The sequence below is a fragment of the Brassica rapa genome, chromosome A08 (genome assembly GCF_000309985.2).
Source record: "Brassica rapa cultivar Chiifu-401-42 chromosome A08, CAAS_Brap_v3.01, whole genome shotgun sequence".
Classification (NCBI taxonomy): domain Eukaryota; kingdom Viridiplantae; phylum Streptophyta; class Magnoliopsida; order Brassicales; family Brassicaceae; genus Brassica; species Brassica rapa.
Genome location: NC_024802.2, coordinates 15480992 through 15505579, shown reverse-complemented (window position 1 = coordinate 15505579; position 24588 = coordinate 15480992). Strand labels below are relative to the sequence as shown.

Below are 24588 nucleotides of genomic sequence, written 5' to 3'. Positions count from 1 at the left end.
GGCTCCTTTGCACAAGGTTTGTAACGATTGAGACGGTAGATATTCTTCTAGGAAAACCAGTACACTGAATAAGTATGTGGTTTGGGCTGTTAAATAGTGATTGGGCTGTAACGAAAATCTTTTCTTATTCGATAACTTCCTTTTATTTTTGGCTAATAAAATCTATGTGCATGAATTTAAGGGGGTAGTCCACATGTCGAGGTTAATGTGCCCATATTATATCGTACATCCAAATAGATCAAATTCTTTTTTTTTTCAAAAACTTCACTTGCGAATGATCGAGTACTTAAATTACTAGAGTTCAAAAGAAAGAATAGTACTTAAATTACTTAGAATTTAATTTTCCCTTTTTTCATTTGTCACTAGAAGGATTCAAGTATTTGTGAGTAGAGAATATCAGAAGTATTTCAAAAGAACTAAAACATACTTTTTGAATTGGATAATACAATTTCGAAATAATATGGTGAGGAAAAAGACAAGGCGCCAAATACAAGCTAGTGAAACACGACTCAACAGTACAAGACCGATAAAACCACTAACACAAAAACTACTTAGGTTTGGATTTGGTTTGCCATTTCCTTTTCAATCTGACCCTCTAAATCACCACCATGAGTTTGAGGAGGAGCCTTCAAATCACCGGAAGCTGGAGTTGATGCAAGCTTGACCATATCGATTGAGTGACCCGACACCGTTTTGGGTTTCTCTGTGTCGTCAGTTTTTGGAGCTTTGTAGTACTTGTATATGATGTAAAGAATCATTTGAACTGCTCCGAGAAACGCACCCATTATATTTGGAAGCTTCAATCAAAAATACAATCACATCACTAATCCCATTAATCATTTGTTGGGAACAGTACACATCCCATTAGTCTCCGACAGATAAAGGAAAAATATGTATATAATTGTACTCGAGGTCTCCCTGACGCAATCATATAATATATGATTGTAATCATAAAGCAAAAGGTGATGGAATCTCTTTTCCCTTAAACATGAACCACCCATAATCATATATATATATATATATATATTATACATGATACTACGTTGCGCTCCATTATTATATGCTTATAAAAGATTTAATATCATAAGAAAAAGACTCACCGCAACGTAGAAGTCTTTAATAGCAAGACCGTAGAAGAGCCATGTAATGGCACTGAGGGTAAGAAACAATGATAGAGAGAAGGGCATAAACTCCACACTCTTTGTTCGTATCACCACTCTCTGCATCAATTTTATACTTTTCACATGTTAAACTATATATATAATATACGTAAACATAATAATATTCTAATACCAGAAAAAAGAAAGATAAAAATTTTGAGCTATTAACTAGTTTCTTTATGAAGTCTATTATATTCTTGCTAGGCACTAGCATGCCTCCTTGCAAACATATATGTGTATGTAGTGGAGCGAGCACATTACCATGATGCTCAAAGGAGCTGCGAAGACGCAAACGGAAAATCCTACGCAAATCCCTCCAAGGACTTTCTCACGGTTTGATCCTTTGGTCAATAGCTCACAGACAAGAATAATAGCGGCAAACCCCAAGAAATTCAAGAGCCCAAGAACCTTCAAAGTTGATATCTACAGGTTGTTTATATATATCATCAGCTAACCAATTTTTATATAAGTGCATTTTAAATATAACCAAATAGAATGATATGGTTCACACGCTCGTACTCTTGCTTTCTTGTTGGCATATGTTATGAAGAGGACAATGTAGATGGTTTCGATAAAACATCCCACAGAGTTTATGGTAATCAGGAGGAAGCCTGATCCATCTTTTTGCATAGCGTAGTAAATCCATAGCATCGCACTAAAGAGCGCTGACACATAGGGAAGTGATTGAAAGCCTTCTGTCGATTTTTTCTTGCAGATCCTAACAAAAGTTGGCCTGCATGTACATGAAAAATAAGATCCAAAATATATATTTTTAGGGAGTCGATACAAAGGAAACGAAAAAGAAAGAGTGAGTTTGAGATCGATGTTGCTTACACTGGTGCTAAGAACACGATGAACGATATGATGTTGCCTACAAAAAAATGCATATAGCATTGATAACATGAGTGAAAATGGACATGTACGTATATTAACATGTATATATTGTATATGATAAGTTTGATGTTTGTTGATGAAAGCTTATTATATACTTACCCATGATTCCAAATGTAAATGCCAATACGTTTAGAGCCATTTTGATCGTTTTGTGAATTAATGATCTCTCGAGTTGAATGAGACTATCGAATAAATGAGTAAGGAAACAAGAGGAGATCTTTAACCCTTGACAGCTCTAATTGAGTTTTCTTCGATATGAATTTAACTGCAAGGCCAATGGTACACACTATATATAGAGACGGTTATGTGCAAGGGTACAATATTAATATGTTTGCGACGTCGTCGTTCTGTATACGAGAGAGAAGAACATCGCATTTTTTATGGTATATTTCTAAAGTTTTCAAAAATGAAAATGATTCGATCATTTTATGTGGTATGCACTCTTTGGCGTGTATTATATTTATGTCAAACTTTTATGCCGAACCATGGTTAACTATTATTATTATAGTAGTCATTTAAGTGAGCTTTCTTTCTTTTAAACCAAATAAAATAATTGAGCTATACTTATTGGTGGTAATTTGTTCTTTTGGCCTGACCAATAAAATAAACCATTGATCGGCTATGAGTTTTCCATAAATACACTTGGTGGTTATTTTTCATCAGTCATCACTATATTTGTATACATCACCTAATTTTCAGTATTCTACCAGGACTTGAACTAGCTAATTAAATTAGATCTTTATTTCAATACCCATACGACGTATAACGTATACGTTTGTAAATTACTATTCCACCAGGACTCGAACTAGCTAATCAACTCCTATGTTACATTCTGAAGTTCCATTGAGGTACAACCCATGTTGGCTCATTTCGGACGTCGTACAAGTGAAAGCTGAAGTCAGTGCCGGTCCAACATTTTCATTTTTTTCTTGATGCCCTAAGCTCATTTAAAATTTTATGCCTTTGTTATTCATGTAAAAAAAAAATTATGTCCTATATACAACTAAATTTTTCGCTTAAAATATGATGCCCTAAGCGGTCGGTTACCTCGCTTATGCTCGAAACCGGCCCTGGCTGAAGTTTAGGTCTCCGCCACGTGTGACATATTTTATGTTGTATCTGAGAACTTCATCATTTGGCAGCCAAAATTAGGTCCGTACCTAATTTTAGTTTATTAGCTCTCATAACAACAAATAATAATTAATGCTATGTGTTCCGTGTAAACCGACGAGAGAAGAAGCTAAAATTAAATGTATAAAACAAAGAGTGGTGCGTATAGGTAAGATTCATCAGAATGCTTCTTGATGATGGTAATTTGTACTTTTGGTAAACCGTATAGGTAAGATTCATCAGCATGCTTCTTGATGTTCCACTTGGTTGATTCCATGTTAATCTAATCATCTATGCAAGTATTGTCGTATCCAACAACAATCTTCAGTTTATTATTAGATAATCTATTTTGTTCTATCATAAAATATCATCAAATTTTTAGCAAAAAAAAAAAAAACATCAGATCAAAAATTTAATTTCTTAAGCTGATATTACTGGAATTATTTGATATAAATCAGTGGATGCAATCATCTTCGTTTTGTGGCAAAGTGTAGTAGTATTCATTTTATAAGCTTGTACGTAGTATCAATTCATCACTTAATGTATTTGTTACTTTGTGAAAAGTAATTATACAGTAAACAACAAATAACCTATCAAATGGCAAACAGAAAACGTATGGTTGAAACAAAAAGCGTATCAAAAGCATTGACTTGTGAATCTTGATTATTATTTCCACCTTTCGTTTTTGGTCTCACTAGCTTCAAAGACTAATTGACTCATTAAATAATATATGCATTAAAATAAGTATATAATTAGCAATGAAATTTTTTACTTTATGAAGTATCTGTGGTTCTTCTACGGTCAAAGGGAGTGGTTCCATCCAACCATGCAGATTCCTAATTAGATGGTTAACATTCTTTCCCAGCCATTACTCCTCGTCCTTACTTTTTCACTCTTTTTGTATCGTATATTCGAATTCAAATATAATTAACTGAGAGTCTAAAATATGTCAGAAAAATTGAGTAGCGTATAGGAGAAGAGCATCTGCTTCAATGTCCCATACATAAGCAGTACATCAGAATCGGAATACTTCTTCAGACATCTCAGATTAAAATAACACACTTACAGTATATTATACAATCTTACGAATGTTGGTGCATTATGTAAATGATAAAATGAAGGATATATAAAAACTTATTAGAACTTTTTTTGCGAAGGATGTGAGTTTCACATAAAATGAGAAAGGTTTGTAAAACTGAGAGCAGCACCAACGGCAGAATCTTTTAGAGTGTCTAGATAATTTAAATAAAGAAAAAATAGAAAAAGTATGAAAGATAATAGAAATTGTTTCTCATATAATAAAGTTTTTATAGGCCATCAACAGTGGGGAGTTCTCAACTCATCTGTGCAGGAAGCTTTCTCTCTCTCTTCTTCGTTCTCTCCTCAAAATCCTTCACGAAGAAGAAGATGAGATAAAGCTTGTATGTCACCGTTTTTTTTCGGTGACTGTTGACTTCGGTATATCTCGGTCAATTCGACGAGTATATCCGGCTTTTGTCTCTGGCGGCTCGCGATCTTCTCGTCGGAGCTGTTCGGCTTCTGTTTCCGCGCCGCGCTCTCTTCGATGGCGACGGCGGCTTTTCACCGGATCTTTCCGGTTATCGTTGATTCCGTTTGATACTTGCTCAACCGTCTCTCTTCCCACATCTCCGATTGATCCTATTCCTTTTTAAGGCCGATTCATCTTCGGGCTCATACTTATCTTTAAAGGTGACTGTTTTTTTTTAAAAGCAGGAAGATCGAAGTTTGTTGGGTGGATCGTAGATGATTGATTTATCCTTGAAGCGTTGATCCGGTGTGCGGCTTGGATATTTGGGAAGATTGCTCTGCGTGAGCTTTCTTCATCAACCTGTCTCCGCCATCGGCGGAGATCCCGTCGTATCTCCTCTCTGCCTCCGGGAGAAGCAAGCTGACTCTCAGTCTGACGCGTGTCCATTGAGCGCCGGGCGTTCGAACACGTGGTGCTGGTTGTCGGGTTTCTTTTCGACGGTTTTGCTTCTTTGGGCTGACGGCCTAAGAATGCTTTGTAAAGTTTAGCCCGTGTTTTAGGCCTTTTGTCTTTCTTGTATTGGACTTCTCCCTAGTTTGGACTTAGTTCCATTAATAAATTCCAGTAGACAAAAAAAGAGTTCTCAATTCATCTCTCATGAATATAAAAATAAAAAATTACAAAAAATAAGAAATAGAGAGGGGGTCATCCCTCGCAGAAGAGCTGAAGCCCATTTGTAAAGAGACAATTTCTACACCTGTCTTACTATAACTGGATAAACAAATTTCAGATTACACATGTCATCTTGTGATAATTTTTCTTTTTTTTAAATATTTTCTTTTATTTTTAAGAAATCAAGGTAAATCTCTTTCCACGGTTGATGACTCTTCTAGATACTTTTTGCCACATGTTGTTTTATTACTGATTCAGTGCTATAGTTTTAGTTATGTAATTTGCTTATACTGAAATTACTATTATTTACTAATCAGATATTCTACATAAGATACTTAGAGCATCAATAACACATGATATTAAAGGAGTTTTTAGCCTTTGGATCCCACAAAAAACATGAAAACCGGTCCCAAAAGGCTTCAGATAAGGATCAATTGTTGTTGGTTCTTTGCACTGTTTACGGGCTCCACCGATACACGTGGCAATCTACGATTAGTATGCTTTAAAATAAAATTAATTAGACAAAAGAAAAATTAAGAAACCACAATGTGAGTTTTAGGGATAATGCTACTCTTAGCTATAAGGATGCTCTTACAAAAATTTTTTTTTTGTAAAAAAAGCTTTCATTGAAATTTAAAACAAAGTACAAATGTGATTTGTTAGATCACATAGTTTGAGAAAGTGTGATACATGAAGTAGACATAAAAAAGAGCTATAAAAGTTTGAAAACTTAGTACAACTCTTAGCCTAACCAAACTAATATTAGTGCGCTTGATAGGAACCTCGACCTCTACAGCCTCGTTTTCCTTTTCCACGAACTGTCATCCATCCCATATCTTGGTACTTTTGTGTCGGTTTGATCAACCGACCCCCTCTTGTCATGCTTCCAACTTCATCCAAAAGAACTATGTCTGTAACTCACTATAGGCTCGGGAAACAAAGAGAAGATGTGTACGAACGATATATCCAGCAACAAGAAGAAGGAAAATGATTGAATAGAGGACCTCACGAACATTTGGCGATCTCAGATGTGTCGATATCAACGATGACTCATTATTTCGATGAATCATTTCTTTGGACAGAAGAAGATTATGTAAAGACTTACTCGAAATCTCACTTATCAGATTCCTTTGTGGAAGACACAATTTTTTCTGAGGAATTTGTTTAGTAATATGAAAATCACTTTCCATGTTACTAACATCTTGGATTGACTCGGTTGAAAGAGGAGTCATTTTTAAAGGATCACTTGCTGAGAGTATTGTACCCTCATCCATGATAATTTTTGATGGAGCAACAAAATTTTCTTCTAGGGTTGTCTCGATAAATGGGCCCGGGAGCGTTTTTTTTTTTTTTATGTCTGCTCTTACAAAATTGAAGAACAAGATGAGATAGACTTTGCCCTATATTAATTACCATTAAAATACAGCTCGACGAATAGAACTTTACTTTAGTGAGTGACTTAATAGCTATACAACAATCCATTACGACATGTAGCGTGCTATGAAACAAGAATTGGTGCTGCAGAACAGTATCGAACTTCATAATGAATCACGCGACCTTGGACCATTTGTATTCGCTATTGTAATTGCGTCGTACAAGAAAACGTACAAGAAAACTAATTGGATACGTTATGAGTAACCTCTTGGGACCTCATTAGATGTTAGTTTAACCTTGTTTATTTTTTTGTCAAGGCTTACCTAATTTAGCTCTAAAACTTTTGTAGCATTACAAACTCGTCTCATTATATATATAAAATTCACATTTTGGTAAAAAAAAAAAAAACTAATAAGGTTGGAATGTATCACTACATGACTTTGATACGCTCTTACCATTTCTGATAAGTCCCCTAGGTATCAACTTTGTTTCCAGAAAGTTGAGTTTGTTTCTTTTCCGAAAACTTACTATGTAAAATAATAATTAAAACTTTACATAAAAAAACGGATGAGTAAAATTCAACGTGATAACGTCTGACCATCATAGATTTATTTTATTCTTTACGGAAAAATGTATGTTTTGTGTAAGCATGTTAAGGAACGAACTAGCTGCTTTGTAAATGATAACAATTTTTTTTTGCCAGCCTAGAGACTATACGTTTGCCAAAATAAGATAATTTTGTTTAAGTTCATTTAGGAGAATTTGTGATCTTCGTTGTTATTAATAGAAATAACGTTCATTATATATCCCAATTCTTTTCTAAAGACCAAATACTATAAAAAACACGTGGAACTCTTTTCTAGAAAAACAATCACGTGAATATACAAAGTTTTGTGACCAAAATTGATGTATTCAAACTGAAAGTGGCCATCTGTTTAGGCAGAGGATTCGATCATCCAACGTCCTCAAATATATTTTTTTGTGATCCTATCCACATGCTAATTTGCTATAAATTCCCTTCCTCTATCTCTTATTTTTCAGACCATTTCTCTTATCTTTCTCTTGTCTTCTTGGAGTATTGGGATCTTACACCACACCAAACAAACAACAACAACAACAACCATATCTTTGTCTTATTTGTATAATTTGTCTCCTTTTCAGCAATTAACAAGGAAAGTAAAGTTTGAATCTGAGTAATAATGGGAGACAGTGTTGGGAAAAGAACATTAATGAATCTTAAGGTTCAAGTGTCGATGAGAGTGTTAACCCTTGGCGCTGCACTGGCCTCCATGGGGCTCATGATCACTAACCGTGAAGTTGCCTCTGTTTATGGTATTGCATTTGAGGCTAAATACAGCGACTCCTCGGCCTTTAGGTACTCTCTTTTGCTCATTTTATCAAGGTGCACTTACTGATCTAATTAGTGAAGATGATGGAATGATAAATCATCAATCCGCATGAAATTGCACCAAATCACACGTTTGGAAATTAATACACGGATGCTGGTAGAAAGATGCAAAAATTGAGAAATATTATAGACGAAATATCCATCTACTATAACGTAGAAGAATATGTAAAATAAATTCATTATTGAATTTCTCATATCTCATTCATATATCTCACTTGAAACCTAGAACATGGACCTTAAACCATTTAACCCGAATCATTATGGGAGACACAAAACCAATTGTTACAATAAACTAAGACATCGAGTATGGTTTGATATGTTACACAGGTATTTGGTGTTCGCATATATAGCTATCTCCGCCGTGACGTTGTTTACGCTTGCATGGGCTTGTTTGGCTGTCCGTAGAGGAGGATTTATTTTTGCACTCTTCTTCTTTGATTTGGTAATTATTTTCTATATGAAATATATATATATAATTGATACTAAACCAACTAATCTAATCAAACCACTAAACCGATATACATAAACCAATAATATGTAATGTTATACAGCTTATGACGTTGACGGCGTTATCGGCTTTCTCTGCGGCCATGTCGGAGGGATATATCGGAAAGTATGGTAATACACACGCCGGTTGGCTTCCGATCTGCGGTTATGTCCATAATTATTGCAATCGTACTACACTCTCACTCGCTTTGTCCTTCGTCTCTTTTCTACTCTTGTTCGTTCTTACAGTCTTAACTGCCTCCGCTGCTCGTCGTTCCTGAATATTTTCTTCACATTTTTTTACTATTTGCTTATTCGTACTGTTGAAGTTCTTTTAATCTTTCTTGTATACTTAGATTTTATCAGAAGAAAAGCATAAAAATAAATTATATTGATTCCGTTTATTTATCTTTGAGGTACTCTTGTTACTTGTCATGTATGTGTTCATCTGTTTTTATTCTAGAAGAAATAGTTAACAAACTACTAAAAATGACAGATTGAGATTAAAGATTTATTATAAATCATTTATAGCTAGAAAATGAAATATTAAACAAGATACCGCCGAAAAAGAAAATGATTACTAAAAGAACATTTGTCAACTCTCCTGAAGTATTGACGAAATCATTGGGTTTTTATAATACAATGTGAAAGATAGAATTCTCGATGAAGAAAAGAAGACCAAACACAACTTTTGTAATTTCTATAATGACTTTGTAATTTCTGTTTAATAAGAAGTTTAGCTATTAAAAAAAAAACAAGATACGGCCGAAAACCAATATAGGTCTTTGAAATAGTTAATTGGGATTGGGTCTAGTTGCAAAATGTGGGACCCCATAGCAACATGTTCCGAAGATAGGTCTGGATCCGCGATAACAAACCTCGGCCACAACATAACAGAAGACTTTTGTTTGCGTCTCAGCTCAGGGAACGGAGCCGTATCCGTGTCCTCTGCCTTAGAACAAAAAGATTCATCTTCTGTACTGGTGGTTGCGTTAGGTCTGTGTACTGCCTTAATCTCCCTCCTTTTAATGGCTTCCCTATCAACCACTTCTCTTAGCTTCAAAGCTCCCTCCATACAATCCACCACCACCAGAATATATCAGGTGACTTTAAAACGTGTATGCTCAACGTATTCCATTTTTGTTTGCTTTCTTAGTAATGTTCAAATATAACGTAATTAGCTTTGTATACTGTAATCATCATCAGGTGTTGCGTAAAGCGTCGAGTTTTCAATCTATCTCCTTTGGTCGTTTCCAGTCTTCAAAGAGGCTCCGTCTTCAAATCAGTTGTGCAGTACGTATAAAAGATTTGTCTGAGTCTCAAAAAGTGAACTATATGAGAAATGCAATAAGTTAGATGGTAATATGTGTAGGCAAAACCAGAGACGGTACAGAAAGTGAGTGACATTGTAAAGGAACAATTGGCTTTGTCCGCAGACACTGCACTCACTGCCGAGTCAAAGTTCTCTGCTCTTGGCGCTGATTCTCTAGACACCGTATGTTATTATACTCTCTCACTCTCTCTCTCCTTTCATATCAACGATTATTTTGTTAGTTATTTAGTTATTCAAATAATATTGTCATGTGAATATATGGTTACAGGTGGAGATAGTGATGGCTTTGGAGGAAAAGTTTGATATAAGTGTGGAGGAAACTGATGCTCAGAACATTACGACGATTCAAGAAGCAGCTGATTTGATAGAGGATCTTGTTCAGAAGAAACCTGCGGCTTGTTCCATTGTAGAGTTGGAAAAGGTCACTATTATTATTTTTTTTTTTTTTGAATGAATGTTAAATTTTATTCAATCCAAAAAACCCCTTTGTTTACATATTTACAATGCTACATATATAAGAAATTTTTCACTCTTTTTTTAATCTATACTCATCTATGAACTTGCATCTAATCTTGTTGAAAACCAGAAACTGAGCCCATTCTCCATCTTTGCGTCTCCCATTTGCTGAACTGAAGCAAATCTGTTTCTATTATAATATTATTATTATTCTTATGCTGATTATTCTTCAGGTCATGTTCTATCAAAGGTGTATCAGCTCACTGGTGTAGGTTAGCAACATGGGTGTATAACAGTATAAGTGGTGTACATATAAAGCTTATGTTAGCGAGATTGTATTAGAGTAACATACTGTACAGTTTTAATTAATGAGAAGTTTCAACATTCATAACAAATTTTCTTCCATCTCATCTTCTTCAAGCTCTCGTTGCTGTGAATCTTGATATGGTATCTTGATATAGTTCTTCCTTGTTATTGTAATCAATGTAATATGTAACTTTATGGTATGCTCAAAAATAGTCTTGGGTTTACGTTCGATATTTGACTTTTTGTTGTTAAGAAGAAATTCATGGAAAGGCCTTGAAAGCCCTGAAACCACCCTCTGATAATCAGCCCAATGGTCCGTTTTTTAAGTTTACGTTCGGTTCATTGCCAACGCCACATTCACAGGAACGAGACAAAAACACAAACGTGTCCTCAAGTAGACCCCTCTAGTTTACACCTGCAGCGTCTGCATGGTGACGCCACCAACACGTGGATACTATTGCATGATGACGCCATTGACACATGACTCTCTTTCCCCCTCCCTTCTCTTCATATATCTAATCAATTTACAACAATCATAGCTACTTCAAAACATAAACTCATCTCTCTCTTCAACAAGATCATAATGGCGGATACTGCTAGAACCCATCACGACATAACCAGCCGTGACCAGTACCCGATATTGGGCCGAGACCGAGACCAGTATCCTTACGGACGATCAGACTACCAGACGTCGGGCCAAGACTACTCCAAGACTAGGCAGATTGCTAAAGCTGCTACCGCAGTCACCGCCGGAGGGTCCCTTCTTGTCCTCTCCAGTCTCACCCTTGTCGGAACAGTCATTGCTTTGACTGTTGCCACTCCTCTGCTTGTTATCTTTAGCCCAATCCTCGTGCCGGCTCTCATCACCGTAGCACTTCTCATCACTGGCTTTCTCTCCTCTGGTGGGTTTGGCATTGCAGCTATAACCGTCTTCTCCTGGATCTATAAGTAAGCAAAAAAATTATCACAGATATAAATTTTCAATTTGTGTTATATGTATATCTGCACCTTACCAAAAGGTAAGGTCTTAACTAAAGATAATATTTAACAATAATCATATATGCCATGAGAGGACACTAAAACTTAAAAGCATATATACGTAAACATCTAATGAATAAAAATCTAGTGAATAAAATCTTAAGTGTTCATGTGTGCATGTATGCATCAGACCACTATCTTCGGATCAAAGATTTTGGGGTTGCCATTTTACAATATAAGCTCTGGCTAATTGAACATAGACGTTCACTTTTATGTGTGTGTGTGTGTGTGTGTGATTGAATAGGTACGCAACGGGAGAGCACCCACAGGGGTCAGATAAGTTGGACAGTGCAAGGATGAAGCTGGGAACCAAAGCTCAGGATATTAAAGACAGAGCTCAATACTACGGACAGCAACATACAGGTGGTGAGCATGACCGTGACCGTACCCGTGGAACCCATCACACCACCACTACTACATAAATCACGCAACAGCCCCCAGTAATGTCGATGTCAGGGGAGTCTAGTTCATGAGGAATAAGGTGTTTAGAATTTGATCAGGGTGGGTAATAAAAGGGGAAGCATATATCATCAGTTTTTTTTTCTTTTTTTGTTATAAATAATGTGCAAGTGTGTTTCTCTTGTCAAATGGTACCATGTTTTGTTGTGTTATTCTCTTTGTGGTAAATTGTAAACCTTTTGCTGTACTTTCTTTGCCTTGTTTGTAAGTTGTAACGTCTATATGGAGAAGTCTTGTTCGTCCAACTTATGTTTGGTCTGCCTAGCTTCTTTTTCCTCTTTGAGTAACTACCAAACAGTACGACCACATGGCTCGTCGCACTAAGAGATGGTATGTTCTGAACCGTGACTACAAAAACAATGCGGTTCAATGTGCTGTTTCCGGATTGATAAACCAAAACTGTAAACCGGATTGTTCCCTAGCATTCATATTCTAACCAATTAATTCACTAGCAAGTAACCAAAGACGTAAAGAACAAGCATTATAGAGAGTTACCTCGAGTAAAAAGGCAGAGAAAAAGTCTTCAATGTTGGTTTTCCCTTTCCCTTACGAAATGTCTTCTGGATTTCAAATTGGTTTTCGTGTTTTCATGCTATTGAGTACAATATTTAAATTCCTAACTTTTATGCATATTACTTCAGATTTTCAATCATATTCATTTAAATTCTGTGCTACTTTTTTTTGGTTTATGCAATTATACTAAATGAGAAACTACTTTTATGACTACTTATTGAATTGAATGCAATAGAAAACATAGAAATGGTAAGCGTTGTCGTGGAGAAGAAGGATCAAGCAAAACAAAGCAAAGAAAATCAAGGAAAGTCAAAATATTCTGAGAAAATCCTTAAAAGCACATTTTGTATATATATAACCTGATCTGTCTCCTGGAAATCATCAAACCGTACAAAGAAACCTAAGACACAAGCAAACTCAAAACAGAGCCATTCATTACAACAACAACTTCTTAATTGATCCGAACCGGTAGACCAAAAGAAAAAAAAACAGTTCACCGAGTTAACGTAAAACTTACGAAACCTGTCGGAATAACGCAAGTTCAATTGTCTCATGTTAGATAGAGGAAAAGGGATGCTACGCGCAGCCGGCAGCGGGATGCTACGCGCCGCCGGGAGAGGGATGTTAGGCGCCGCCGGAAGAGGGATGCTACGCGCCGCCGGACGAGCGATGAAGAGAACCGGCGTAGCCAAAGGCGGTATTCAAGATCCCTTTGCTTCATCACCGTCGACAGCAGCTGGGAACGCTTCTGTCTCGCTAGGTGGAGGGTATGTCCATAGAGTTGGATCAAACAATCTGAGAATCTCGGCGGCATCAGGGTCGCTGTTGAATCTTCCGGTGGCTATAACCTCCAGATGGACCGGGGGCGCTTTTTCGTTTAACAGTTACGGCGCTTACGAAGACTTTGAGTGGGTTACGGTGGAAGGAACCGAAGAAGAAGAAGAAGAAGATGACTCTGTTTTTAGCTCTGTTCCTTCTGTTGATGAAGTCGAAGATGCTGTTTCTGCTCTTAAGCAGTAATCATTTTTTTTCTCTTCTGTTTCTTAATTTTTCTATACACTTGAAAGTAATGTGTTTGGTTATATGGATGAGACTATTTGAGTTTTGATTATTGTATCAATGATTAGAATTGACAATTAATCCCATAAAATTGTGTTCAAAAAAGAAAAAGAAAAAAAATCTCAGACATGTGGATGAGCTTTGAGTGGTAGATAGATATTTTAATACTCACGAGAATTGTCTTGGCTTAGGATAGATTATTTTCAAAGTTAACTTTTTTTCTTTTCCCTATTTCTTTCCTCTGAGTGTGATTGAAAAAAAATTGTCTTGATTTGATGAATTAAAATAAGATGGAAGCTCTATCCAAGTCTATTTCGTTTTGTTTGCTTCCGGAATTAGTATCAATTTAACCAATCATTCCTAGTACCTGAACTTAAACTACTTTGAAAAGTTGTTTGCTAGTTCAACTGCATCATTGTCTTTGTTTATTATTATTAATCTTCAAAACCTGCGTTCTTGCTTAATGGGAATACGCGTAACTGTTGATTCTTGTTTTTAAGGGTATTCGATGGTGGTGGAAACCAGAGTCCCATGCCCACAGGAATGGTTCATCAAGTTCCTTCGTTTGGGACGGAGTTGGACTGGGTGGAGCCTTCAATGGAACTATGTCATTCAAGAATCTTACAGCCTCATGCTTATGATCACGTTTACAATGCTTTTGACCTACTGCGAACCGAGCCATCCGTTCAGGTGATCTTTTGTTATGTTTTCTTGATTCACTAAGCTTAAGTTTCTGTGTCTTATTTTGTTAAGTATTCATAAAACCCTAAATAGAAACACAATGTGTACCTGAATAACGTTTTGTGCAGAGAATGGTGTTATCATTGTCATCTGACAAAGCAGTGTGGAAGGCAGTGAGGAACAACGAGGTGGTGCAAGAGATTAAGGATTTGTACTACAATGGCATTAATCAAGGTATTAGTATTAATTTAAAGCCTTTTGTTTGAGAGAGTTCTCATTGGCTTGTTCGGTCTTTCTATATTAACAGACGAGGAGAGTTCAGATGATGAGAGCTCAGATGACACTCCACGGAAGAATAACACACCAACAGATTTCATAAAATGGGTATTTGACAGCACCGTGGTTAAGGCCACGGAAGTGTTGAAGAAGATAATAAAGCTCGCGATAGAACTCTTAAATAGTTTCAAAGTTAACAAAAAGAGGAAACGTGGCAAACTCAACAATTGGTTCGAGGAAGATCTCAAGACTTCGGTCTTTCTCTCCATCTTGGTCATGTTGGTCGTGATGGTGTCCCGAGCCTGCAACAATTCTATGAACGATCTAAGTTGTTAACAGGTTGCTTACACCCCCACCCAATTAATGCATTGGATCTCTTACAAGTTGTAAGTTACAACAGAAGAAGACACTTAGGCACAAATGAAGAGTTTGTTCGATCATGGTTAAAGATTGGTTTGTAGTTACATAATCCAAGGAGACAATACTCATCACAACAGCTGTTGTCACCCACAAATCTCTCGAAGGCAATGGCTAAGGGATTGGACCGGTCCGTACCAGTTACATCTCTGAGATTAGCTGAGATTTGGTGTTTTACATGTTGATGACTGCTGCAGCTTTCATCTCAGGGTTGTTGCCCACTCAGCTTATTGGAACAGAAGTGAAAGCTATGTTGTCTGGATCATCTGAGGAAGATGTACGTAGTGGCTACATAATTGTCACCAGGGCACCAAGCTCCCATCGATGTCATCCTATGAGTTTTGCAATCTCCTTTTTCGATCTTGACATCATCACAGGAAAGACCATTTTAATTGGTTTCTTTTATCATTGATCAATCTCTAAATTTATAAGGTGTTTATCATCGATCGCCCATTGTATAATATTTATATCTATTTTACATTATGATCTATTATTTCTATCATATGCGATTTTGATGAATAACTTTATAGATAACCATTCTATGATGTAGTTTTTCTGTAACATTTATATAGATGGACAATTCTACAATATAACATTTTCGATGGACATGTTTTTTCTTAACACACGACCACAACCACAATGAACGTTTCTATCAGCAATAATCTGAAACTTCCTATAAGTTTTATCTTATAATTAGTAGAAAAATATTTCTTCTATGAATCGAATCAAAATAAGAATGTAAAAGACTTTAAGCTTTAATCATTATACCACAGTACTTCTATAGACTTGCAAGGTTTGAATGAGAATAAATTTACCTCCCTCTCTGCTTTAGTTCCTGTAGCCAACATGGGTTAAGATCAAAACTCTTCAAACCAAATTAAAACAGAAGGATTTAACGAATAATGGTTAAGGCTATATCTGACTCACTTTTATTTTCGACTAAAACAAAGTATTTATACTCCTATACAAGTGGTTTTTATATAGAAAATGATATTTTTCCATAAAATATAGAGATAAAATATAACATTTTCTATTTTTTTCTCACAAATAAAAAGTTTTGTTATAAAAATATACATTGAAATAAGTTTAAAGTTCTTTAATGCTTCTACATCAGCAGGTCTGGGTTTCGATTCCTGGAGAAAGCGAAATTATGTGAATTAATGGAAAAGCGGCTTACAAGAGATTTGCACCATGACGCAAAGAGTATCGTCAAGGGTGGATCCGATAGGGCGGCTCAGGTGATGCAGTCAGACGTGAATCTTCATAAGGCAGGTAGAATTGTCGGCTGTATAATCGTTTGTAATATTTCTCCGAGTTTGTAATAGCATAATATATCCAGTGTTAAAAAAAAAAATAAGTCACATAAATAATATTTTTATATATTTTAAAATAAAAATAAAAAGCGAGTTGGAAATGCTATCCAATATTAAATACTCTAACTTAGTTAAATAGGACAATATGCTTTGATTAAACATGTAATTACTTTTCGTAAAACATAATGTTTAAAAATTAAGAAAGAAATAATTTTATGGGTAAATCTCCAAAATAGTACCTTTCTAAGTTTATATCACAAAAATAGCACTCAAAAACTAAAATAACCAAAATAACATTTTATCTTTTGAAAAATTTAAATTTTTTTATTTTTCAAAATTTGAAATCTTATCCCCAAAACCTCAGTTCTCAACTCTAAACCCTAAAACCTAAACTCTAAACCCTAAACCCTAAATTATAAACCCTAAACCCTACCCCTTGAGTGCTATTTTGTGACTTTTGGCCTTGAATACTAGTTTCAGAACAAAAACTTGATTTAATGCTATTTTGGTCTTTTTCTCTAATTTTATTGTTGACCGTATCGCTTTAAATAAAAAAAATAAAAATAATACTTTCTCTCTTAATTTCTACCTGGAAGAAGATATTGATTTTTCTGCTCTTCCTATACTTTTCCTTGTCCCGATCGAGAAAAAGACAGAGACGCCTGTCCTAAAGAGAATTTTCAACCGACAACTTTGCAGATAATCAGGTTTTCGATCGATCCATAGAACTTTGATCTCTTGTTTGGTAATACGCATTTGTTAAAATTGAATCTTCCCAGCTCATTTCTCTCCTCTTCCACGATCTTTACCAGTTTTCTTCGATCTTTGAATTTTGAATTGTTTATGTTTCTTATAGATTCAATTCTAAAAAGAATCAATCTTTCTCTTGTTTTCCGCTGATGGGTAGCTCAATTGTGTGTTGATTCTTCAAAAGTCTCTGCCTTTATGGTCAAAAGAATCTTGTCTTTCTATGTGGTTGCAGATGGGGATCTCGAGCTGATTTTGATTAAATGAGATTCTGGGAGTTACTTTTTGAGTGAGAAGGCTGTTGTTATATAGTTCCTAATGGGGATAAGGTACTTGTCGGTCTCGGTGGCATCAACAGCTCTGAGCTTTGTGGGGCTTCAAGTCTGGACAGAGTTGTCTTTGGATAGGCTTAGAGCTGATGGGCTGATTGCAAAGAACATTTCTTTAGGAGACTCCGAGCATGCGCTTGAGCTGCTTCTGGGATCTTACTTTACAATCGCCCTGTTGACCAATTTTGTGCTCAATGTGTATATTCTTCTTATACTCTCCCTCAAGGTAAGAGTTAAACATTGTTTACCACTTGTTATCATTGCTGTTCGTTGCCATAGTAATGTGTACAGGCGTACTGATTGTTTAATTGTTTCTGGAAATGTTCTTTGACCATTTTCTGTGGTTCTAATGTCTTTAAGCATGTTTTACAGACTCTATTTTTTGGAGATTTATATGGCGTTGAAACTAAAAAGTTGGTGGAGCGACTTGCCAATTACATCATTTACAAGGTAGTGCTGTTCTTACTTTCGTTACTTAATATCTTAACAGCTGCAGGAAAAAAATGTATTAAATGTACTTATAATGTATCAAAAGGAACATAATAGGTTTTGAGGCTTAAGAGAGGTCTTTAATGCCCACTTTCTCCTTTCACTTGTGCGCTCTCATCTTTGTGTAGTGCTTCCGTAATTTGATTCAGATGCATATACTGTATGTGTTCTGGATGTCAATAGATTAAATCCCCATTTAACATCCTTTTCTCCAAGGGTACATTTCTGCCGCTGGTGATTCCCCCAACAATATTTCAGGGTGTACTGTGGACAGTTTGGCTGACTGTTCTATGCACTTTAAAGGTATGGTTGCTGACTTTTTGGTAGGAAGTATTGGCGTTCGTGATATACCTAGTTATGAATTATCCTTTTTAGACACCCTCCTAATGTGAATCTTGTAATGTCATGTAGATGTTTCAAGCTTTGGCTAGAGACCGGCTTGAACGATTGAATGCATCTCCTTCCTCTACACCTTGGACATACTTTCGTGTGTATTCAGTTCTCTTCTTGGTTCTCTCTGTTGATATGTTGTGGTATTTCCTTAACCTTTGTGGTATATTGTCAAATATTATCTTCTATCTCTTTATGAACTTAAACCAGAAAAGTCAAATTGACATTCTTGTTTCTCTCTGGACTTCATATATAGTTGAGTAATGTGTATAATCGAGTAGGTAATACCAATAGACCTACATGGACAACGCTCTTCGTGAAAAGGATTTAATTTTCTTCACGTATGTTGCAGGATAAAGCTTTCCCTTATGACATACAATACAATTGGTTCTTCTGTGTATCTGTTGTTACTTTTTGAGCCATGCAGTATTGCTTTTGAGACCTTGCAGGTACTTAAGAAATATCAGTTGTTTTGTCTTGTCCTTCTTCTTGTTATCCTTTTTTTAGCCATGGTCAACAAAATATAGAGCTGATCTGGATTATTCTGCAGGCGCTGTTAATTCATGGGTTTCAGTTACTTGATATGTGGATCAATCACTTAGTAGTCAATAACTCGGACTGCCAAAGATCCAAGTTTCTTGATTCCGTGACAGCAGGTCTTTTATTTTCTGGTGTTATGCCATGGCTTTTTCTGTTAACCGGGAAATGAATTTTCATGGATATTTTTGGTCTCTTACCCTTTGGGATAGGCTCACTGTTGGAATGGAAGGGCCTCCTCAACCGAAACCTTGGTTTCTTCCTGGACATGGCTACTTTGGTAATGGCACTATGTCATTATTTGCATATCTGGTGGCTCCATGGCATTGCCTTTCATCTGGTGGATGCAGTTTTGTTTCTCAACATACGTGTAAGTTTGTTAACTTTCTTTGTTATTGTGTCGCCCTCAGGGTTACTTAGCACCTGATTTTTCTATTTTGGTTTTGGCAGGCATTGCTCAGTGCAATTTTGAAACGAATGAAAGGATACATTAAACTGAGAATAGCTCTGGGTTCTCTCCATGCAGCGCTTCCTGATGCAACTTCTGAAGAGTTACGTGCATATGATGATGAATGTGCTATATGCCGGGTATGCTTCTGCTCTATAGAGCTATTTTTTCATACACCTTTTCAATACCTCAAGCTCTTGTATACATTCTGAATGGCCAGGAACCTATGGCTAAGGCTAAAAGGCTTCACTGCAACCACCTTTTCCATCTTGGATGCCTGCGATCCTGGTAGATACCTACATCCTCGGATATTTATAACTGAAACTAATGATCCTGATGATGATGCTTTGATGGTGCTGGCAGGTTGGATCAAGGTCTAAATGATGTTTATTCTTGTCCTACATGTCGTAAGCCTCTTTTTGCTGGTAGAACTGAAAGTGAGGCTAACCCTCGCACGGTTGAAGTCTCAAGGGATGAGCAGCTAGCGCGTCAGCTTGAAAGACAAAACAGTCCTGCTCATCCACTAGCCACTGGTTTATTCCCTGCTGAGATGCCAAGTTCTGTTGAAACTGATCCTTCGAGGTTCACTTCATTCTTCTTCCATGGTTTACTTATTAACTAAATATATGATTGTAAAAGTTCTCACCCTTTTGTTTTTCACAAAATAGGAATTTAGGATTGGATCCAAGCTGGCTGCAGACATGGTCAGACCAGGGCATTGATGTGGCTGGTCCCTCTACTACCGCTTCTAGGTCCGTTGGACTGGGGAGGGTTCAGATGATGATGAGGCATCTTGCATCTGTTGGGGAAAGTTATGCTCAAACTGCACTTGACGATGCTGCTTGGAGTCTTTGGCCGATGAACCCTTCACAAGCTTCCACTTCTACTACAACAACCATACCTCCAGGTGCTGGTGGAAGGACAGGTGGTCTGCATCTAAGAACTGTATCAAACGTGACAAATGAAAGCTTGGCAAGTATACTAGCTATGGCCGAGACAGTGAGGGAAGTCATGCCACATGTGCCTGATGAAATTATTTTCCAGGTAAAATTTTAAGTGCATATTTGAATACTCTCTGTAACCTTTGATAGGAAGTGCATATGTAGTTGATACTAGAACATGTTGCGTTTTTTTTTTGCAGGACCTGCAGAGAACAAACTCTGTTGCTGTTACAGTAAACAATCTTCTCCAGATGTGATGATAGTTTGTGTAAAAAATACTGAGAACTTTCTGCACTTTCATTTAAACCTTTAGGTATAGATTAGTTGATTCGGGACATATCCTTGTCCTTGAGTTTATACACCACCCAACATTGTGCATCACTCTTTACTATAGAGAAGAAGAGGCTCTGTTGCTCTGGAGATATCTTGTCACAGTCTCCAGTCTCGAGGGAGAGTGACCACTCTATGCAGCTACCTCTCTTATGTAAGAATGTGTAATTTACAATAAAAACAAGTTAAATTAAAGAATCTACGGTTATTGATCCAATAGCCTGTTATGTAATAGTATATCATTAAATGTGTAAACTCAGTTTTTTCCTCTAAACTTGAATATATCCTCCTACTTCCTGTATAGTCGCTTTGATACGGTCGGCCATGTCCATATGCTAAGTCCAGAGACCATGTGCTAAGTCCCGAAACCTTATCCTAAGACTTTTAAGAACATGATTAATGGAAATTTTTAAGGTTGGATTCTTAGCAGAATATAAAAAACTCTCTCTTAGATGTCTATCTTTTTCTTATCTAAACACGCTCGTAACGTGGGCCAATATTGTCAATTCAAAGAGATTAAAGAACTATACTGTTATGAGTTTCATAATCTCTGATTACCTTGCGTAGGGTATATACATATATGCATTTATTTGCTTTTTGTAAATCCCTTGTTTAAGTTTTCCGAAACTCCATGGAGCATGCGTTGGAATCCAGATAACGAATCGTTGAATTATAAGGATTACGGTCGTACATGTCCATGTACTAGTCCAGAGACCTTATCCCAAGACTTTTAAGCCTTCCCATATATATTGTACTTAATGTTACAAAACGTTGAAAAGTAGCCATAACTTGCTTTGCAAACCAAGAATATTCTTAGATGACACCAAGTAAACATCTAGATGTACATCTCTTTCTTATGTAAGCACACTCGTAACGTGGGCCAGTATTTTTCAATTCAAAGATATTAAAGAATTATACTACTGTTTTCTATTTCTTGCATCTAAAATCATATATAAATACTTGTAGACCTTTGTAGCTAGTTACCGATCACCATCACAGACTCCCATCAATCATTGGATTTGGCACTGTTAACATTTTCTTTCTTACCAAAAAGAAGCAGCCATGGAAGCCAATGGAGCAAGTAAGCATCACAGCTCTATTATAGTCCCATCTGTTCAAGAGATGGTGAAGGAGAAGCTGATCAAGAAGGTTCCTCAGAGGTATGTACGGTCTGATCTAGACAAAGCTGAGATTGCCTGTGAATTTGGTCTAAAAGCTGAGATCCCAGTCATTGACATGAGCCGCTTGTGTTCTTCAACCACCATGGATTCTGAGATTGAAAAACTAGACTTGGCTTGCAAAGAATGGGGATTTTTCCAGGTAAGTTTCAAAAGTCAAAGCTTCACTATCTTAAAATCATTCTTTACAAAAACAACTCCACTTCTTGTATCTTATCTCCAGCTTGTAAACCATGGAGTGGACTCAGGCTTCCTGGACAAATTCAAGTCTCAGATTCAAGATTTCTTCAACCTTCCCATGGAAGAGAAGAAGAAGCTGTGGCAAAAGCCTGGAGACATCGAAGGGTTTGGACAGGCTTTTGTGGTTTCAGAAGAGCAGAAACTCGATTGGGCAGACATGTTCCATCTCACAGTGCTACCTGCTAGGTTTCGCAAGCCTCACGTGTTCCCCAAGATACCTCTTCCCCTTAGGTTTGCTTCAAAACCATTCTTACTTGCCTCACAAGTCTTTCTCTGTTCTTAAAACTATGTTCTGTTTCTTCAGAGATACACTAGAGACGTATTCAGCTGAACTGAAAAGCATAGCTAAGATCTTGTTTGCTAAAATGGCGGTGGCATTGAAGATCAACCCTGAGGAGATGGAGAAGTTGTTTGATGATGATTTAGGACAGATAATGAGGATGAATTACTACCCTCCTTGTCCTGAGCCTGACCAGGTTATTGGTCTGACTTCACATTCAGATTCTACAGGAGTCACCATCCTTTTACAGGTTAATGAAGTGGAAGGTCTCCAAATCAAGAAGAAAGGCAAGTGGGTTTCTGTCAAACCTCTCCCAAATGCTTTCGTTGTCAATGTTGGAGACATGATAGAGGTAAGTTTTGTGAACTAGAGTAGAGAGAGACCAAATGATATATACAACGTTTGTAATTTGTAAATGGTTTTGGTTTGTCTATGTAGATTGTTACAAATGGGACGTACCGAAGTATAGAGCATCGTGGGGTAGTGAACTCAGAGAAGGAGAGGATTTCTATAGGGGCGTTTCACAATATAGGAACTGGTAAAGAAGTTGGTCCGCTGAGAAGTCTCGTGGAGAGGCATAAGGCTTCATTTTTCAGAAGCATGACCACTGATGAGTACTTCAAAGGCTTGTTCTCACGTGAGCTCGGTGGAAAAGCTTACCTTGATGTTATGAGAATCTAAAGACCCATTGCCTTGTGACCTAAGAAAACTCTTATCTTCTACCACCGTTCTTGCATGTGGTACTATATATATATAGATAGTATATTTTATCGTCTCTTGTTTCATGCAGAGAATTAATAAGAATGTCCTCTTTTACGATCGTTGTTTGAAAAACCGGATCGAGATTTAGGAGACCATAAACATTTTTACCTTAATTCTAACTAGATTTTGACCCGTGCAACCGCACGGGTGTTTGTTTTCACTTTTCTATACATAAATTATTGTTTTAGAACATAAGTGGTATATATTTTTAATGTTAATCATATACTTAAATATTTATATAACTATTTCAAATACAATAATTTTATAATTTACATGTTATAATTAATTAATTGTTTAAACCTTATGTATTTACCACTTCTTATTATATATTTATCTTATTGTATTTGTATTTAGTTATTAAGCAAATTAATATATTCATGAGAAAATATATTTAAAAAATATTTTGAATTTAATTTATGCTAAATTCTGACCCGTATTTCAAAACTGGATTTCTTTTTACCAATATTTTTATGCTTATTCATTTTAAATAATTTATTATTGTATATATAAAAGTGTAAGATATGTTAATTTTTAGACATGTATTATATAGTTTGTTAATTTTAAGTCGTTCTATCATCATATTATATTTTTAATAAATAGTTTATATTTATAAAAATAAAATTTATAAATTTATCAATTGAATATAATTTTATCATATTTATTTTAGTATAATAATTATATTTTAACATGATCATGACTATAAAAGTAGATAAAATAAAATATAATTTATTTATTTTCATTTCTAAACGATAACTTAAAATACATTAAGTTATTTTTTAAATATTACAAGAATTTATTAGAATTTTTAAAATATAATATATAAATATATATTATATTTAAAATGAAATATATTATGATTAAAGTAGTTACGAAGATTTTATTTTATTAACTTTAAAGAAATACATGTTAATTTTTATACATGTATTATATAGTTTGATAATGTTAACCCATCTTACCAACATATTAGATTTTATTTTTGAACATAAATATTTTATAATTACGAAAATAAAATATATAAATATGTAAATTTAATACAATTTTATTATATTTAGCTCAATATAATAATTTTAATTTAATATGATTGATTATGATTATATAATAACTAAAATATTATAGATTTTTTTTATTTTTTATTTTATATAACTGAATATATTAATGTATAATAATATTTTTTAAACTAATTTCAAAATTAGTGAAAATATTTAAATATAATTTCAAAAATGAAGATCTTGTAAAAATATTTTTAAACAGATTTGCTAGAATTTTAAAATAAATATATTTATATTTAAAATGAAAAGATATCAAAAGATACTATGATTAAAATATTTTAAAAATTATATTTATTATTAGTCTGAATTAAAATATAGTATGAATTTCTATGAACAGGTCCATTAAGTCCATTTTAAAAAAAATCACACATGAATCAAGGTTGTGACTTCTGTTTTAATATATAAGATTAACAAAATAATTTGG

At 35.4% G+C, this 24588-nt stretch overlaps 8 protein-coding genes across 10 annotated transcripts; 7 read left to right on the top strand and 1 right to left on the bottom strand.

The window, feature by feature from the left end:
- Window positions 1-246: 246 nt before the first annotated feature.
- On the bottom strand, window positions 247-2560 carry LOC103834889 (bidirectional sugar transporter SWEET14). Its single transcript, XM_009110983.3, has 6 exons — window positions 2154-2560; window positions 1995-2031; window positions 1680-1893; window positions 1422-1583; window positions 1101-1220; window positions 247-797 (listed from the first exon to the last, which is right to left on the bottom strand). The coding sequence occupies exons 1-6, from the start codon at window positions 2191-2193 to the stop codon at window positions 552-554; spliced, it is 819 nt and encodes a 272-aa protein (XP_009109231.1). The 5' UTR covers window positions 2194-2560; the 3' UTR covers window positions 247-551.
- Window positions 2561-7737: 5177 nt separating this feature from the next.
- Window positions 7738-9001, top strand: LOC103834888 (CASP-like protein 1F1). Its single transcript, XM_009110982.3, has 3 exons — window positions 7738-8074; window positions 8435-8549; window positions 8659-9001. The coding sequence occupies exons 1-3, from the start codon at window positions 7899-7901 to the stop codon at window positions 8872-8874; spliced, it is 507 nt and encodes a 168-aa protein (XP_009109230.1). The 5' UTR covers window positions 7738-7898; the 3' UTR covers window positions 8875-9001.
- Window positions 9002-9399: 398 nt separating this feature from the next.
- Window positions 9400-10709, top strand: LOC103834887 (acyl carrier protein 4, chloroplastic). Of its 2 annotated transcripts, none has more exons than XM_033277224.1 (5): window positions 9400-9696; window positions 9800-9886; window positions 9966-10088; window positions 10195-10351; window positions 10573-10709. In XM_033277224.1, exons 1-5 carry the CDS (start codon window positions 9415-9417, stop codon window positions 10602-10604), a joined length of 681 nt encoding a protein of 226 aa, XP_033133115.1. In that variant the 5' UTR covers window positions 9400-9414; the 3' UTR covers window positions 10605-10709. The 2 variants fall into 2 exon arrangements, with proteins under 2 accessions (XP_033133115.1, XP_009109228.1); XM_009110980.2 differs by having other exon boundaries at window positions 10195-10358; window positions 10580-10709.
- Window positions 10710-11228: 519 nt separating this feature from the next.
- Window positions 11229-12372, top strand: LOC103834882 (oleosin 18.5 kDa). Its single transcript, XM_009110976.3, has 2 exons — window positions 11229-11636; window positions 11971-12372. The coding sequence occupies exons 1-2, from the start codon at window positions 11272-11274 to the stop codon at window positions 12146-12148; spliced, it is 543 nt and encodes a 180-aa protein (XP_009109224.1). The 5' UTR covers window positions 11229-11271; the 3' UTR covers window positions 12149-12372.
- Window positions 12373-12686: 314 nt separating this feature from the next.
- On the top strand, window positions 12687-15630 carry LOC103834886. The gene is made up of 3 exons (XM_009110978.3): window positions 12687-14447; window positions 14567-14672; window positions 14746-15630. Exons 1-3 carry the CDS (start codon window positions 14289-14291, stop codon window positions 15048-15050), a joined length of 570 nt encoding a protein of 189 aa, XP_009109226.2. The 5' UTR covers window positions 12687-14288; the 3' UTR covers window positions 15051-15630.
- On the top strand, window positions 13272-13718 carry LOC117127526. Its single transcript, XM_033278099.1, has one exon. The coding sequence runs from the start codon at window positions 13272-13274 to the stop codon at window positions 13716-13718; it is 447 nt and encodes a 148-aa protein (XP_033133990.1).
- Window positions 15631-16996: 1366 nt separating the features above from the next.
- LOC103834881 (E3 ubiquitin protein ligase RIN2) lies at window positions 16997-20956 on the top strand. Of its 2 annotated transcripts, none has more exons than XM_009110974.3 (13): window positions 16997-17151; window positions 17427-17746; window positions 17893-17970; window positions 18193-18312; window positions 18421-18542; window positions 18752-18848; window positions 18950-19055; window positions 19149-19306; window positions 19387-19524; window positions 19605-19672; window positions 19748-19966; window positions 20053-20428; window positions 20526-20956. In XM_009110974.3, exons 2-13 carry the CDS (start codon window positions 17510-17512, stop codon window positions 20580-20582), a joined length of 1776 nt encoding a protein of 591 aa, XP_009109222.2. In that variant the 5' UTR covers window positions 16997-17151; window positions 17427-17509; the 3' UTR covers window positions 20583-20956. The 2 variants fall into 2 exon arrangements, with proteins under 2 accessions (XP_009109222.2, XP_009109223.2); XM_009110975.3 differs by having other exon boundaries at window positions 16999-17151; window positions 18226-18312.
- Window positions 20957-21598: 642 nt separating this feature from the next.
- Window positions 21599-23174, top strand: LOC117125652 (protein SRG1). Its single transcript, XM_009110970.3, has 4 exons — window positions 21599-21975; window positions 22057-22304; window positions 22378-22705; window positions 22792-23174. Exons 1-4 carry the CDS (start codon window positions 21718-21720, stop codon window positions 23032-23034), a joined length of 1077 nt encoding a protein of 358 aa, XP_009109218.1. The 5' UTR covers window positions 21599-21717; the 3' UTR covers window positions 23035-23174.
- Window positions 23175-24588: the final 1414 nt, after the last annotated feature.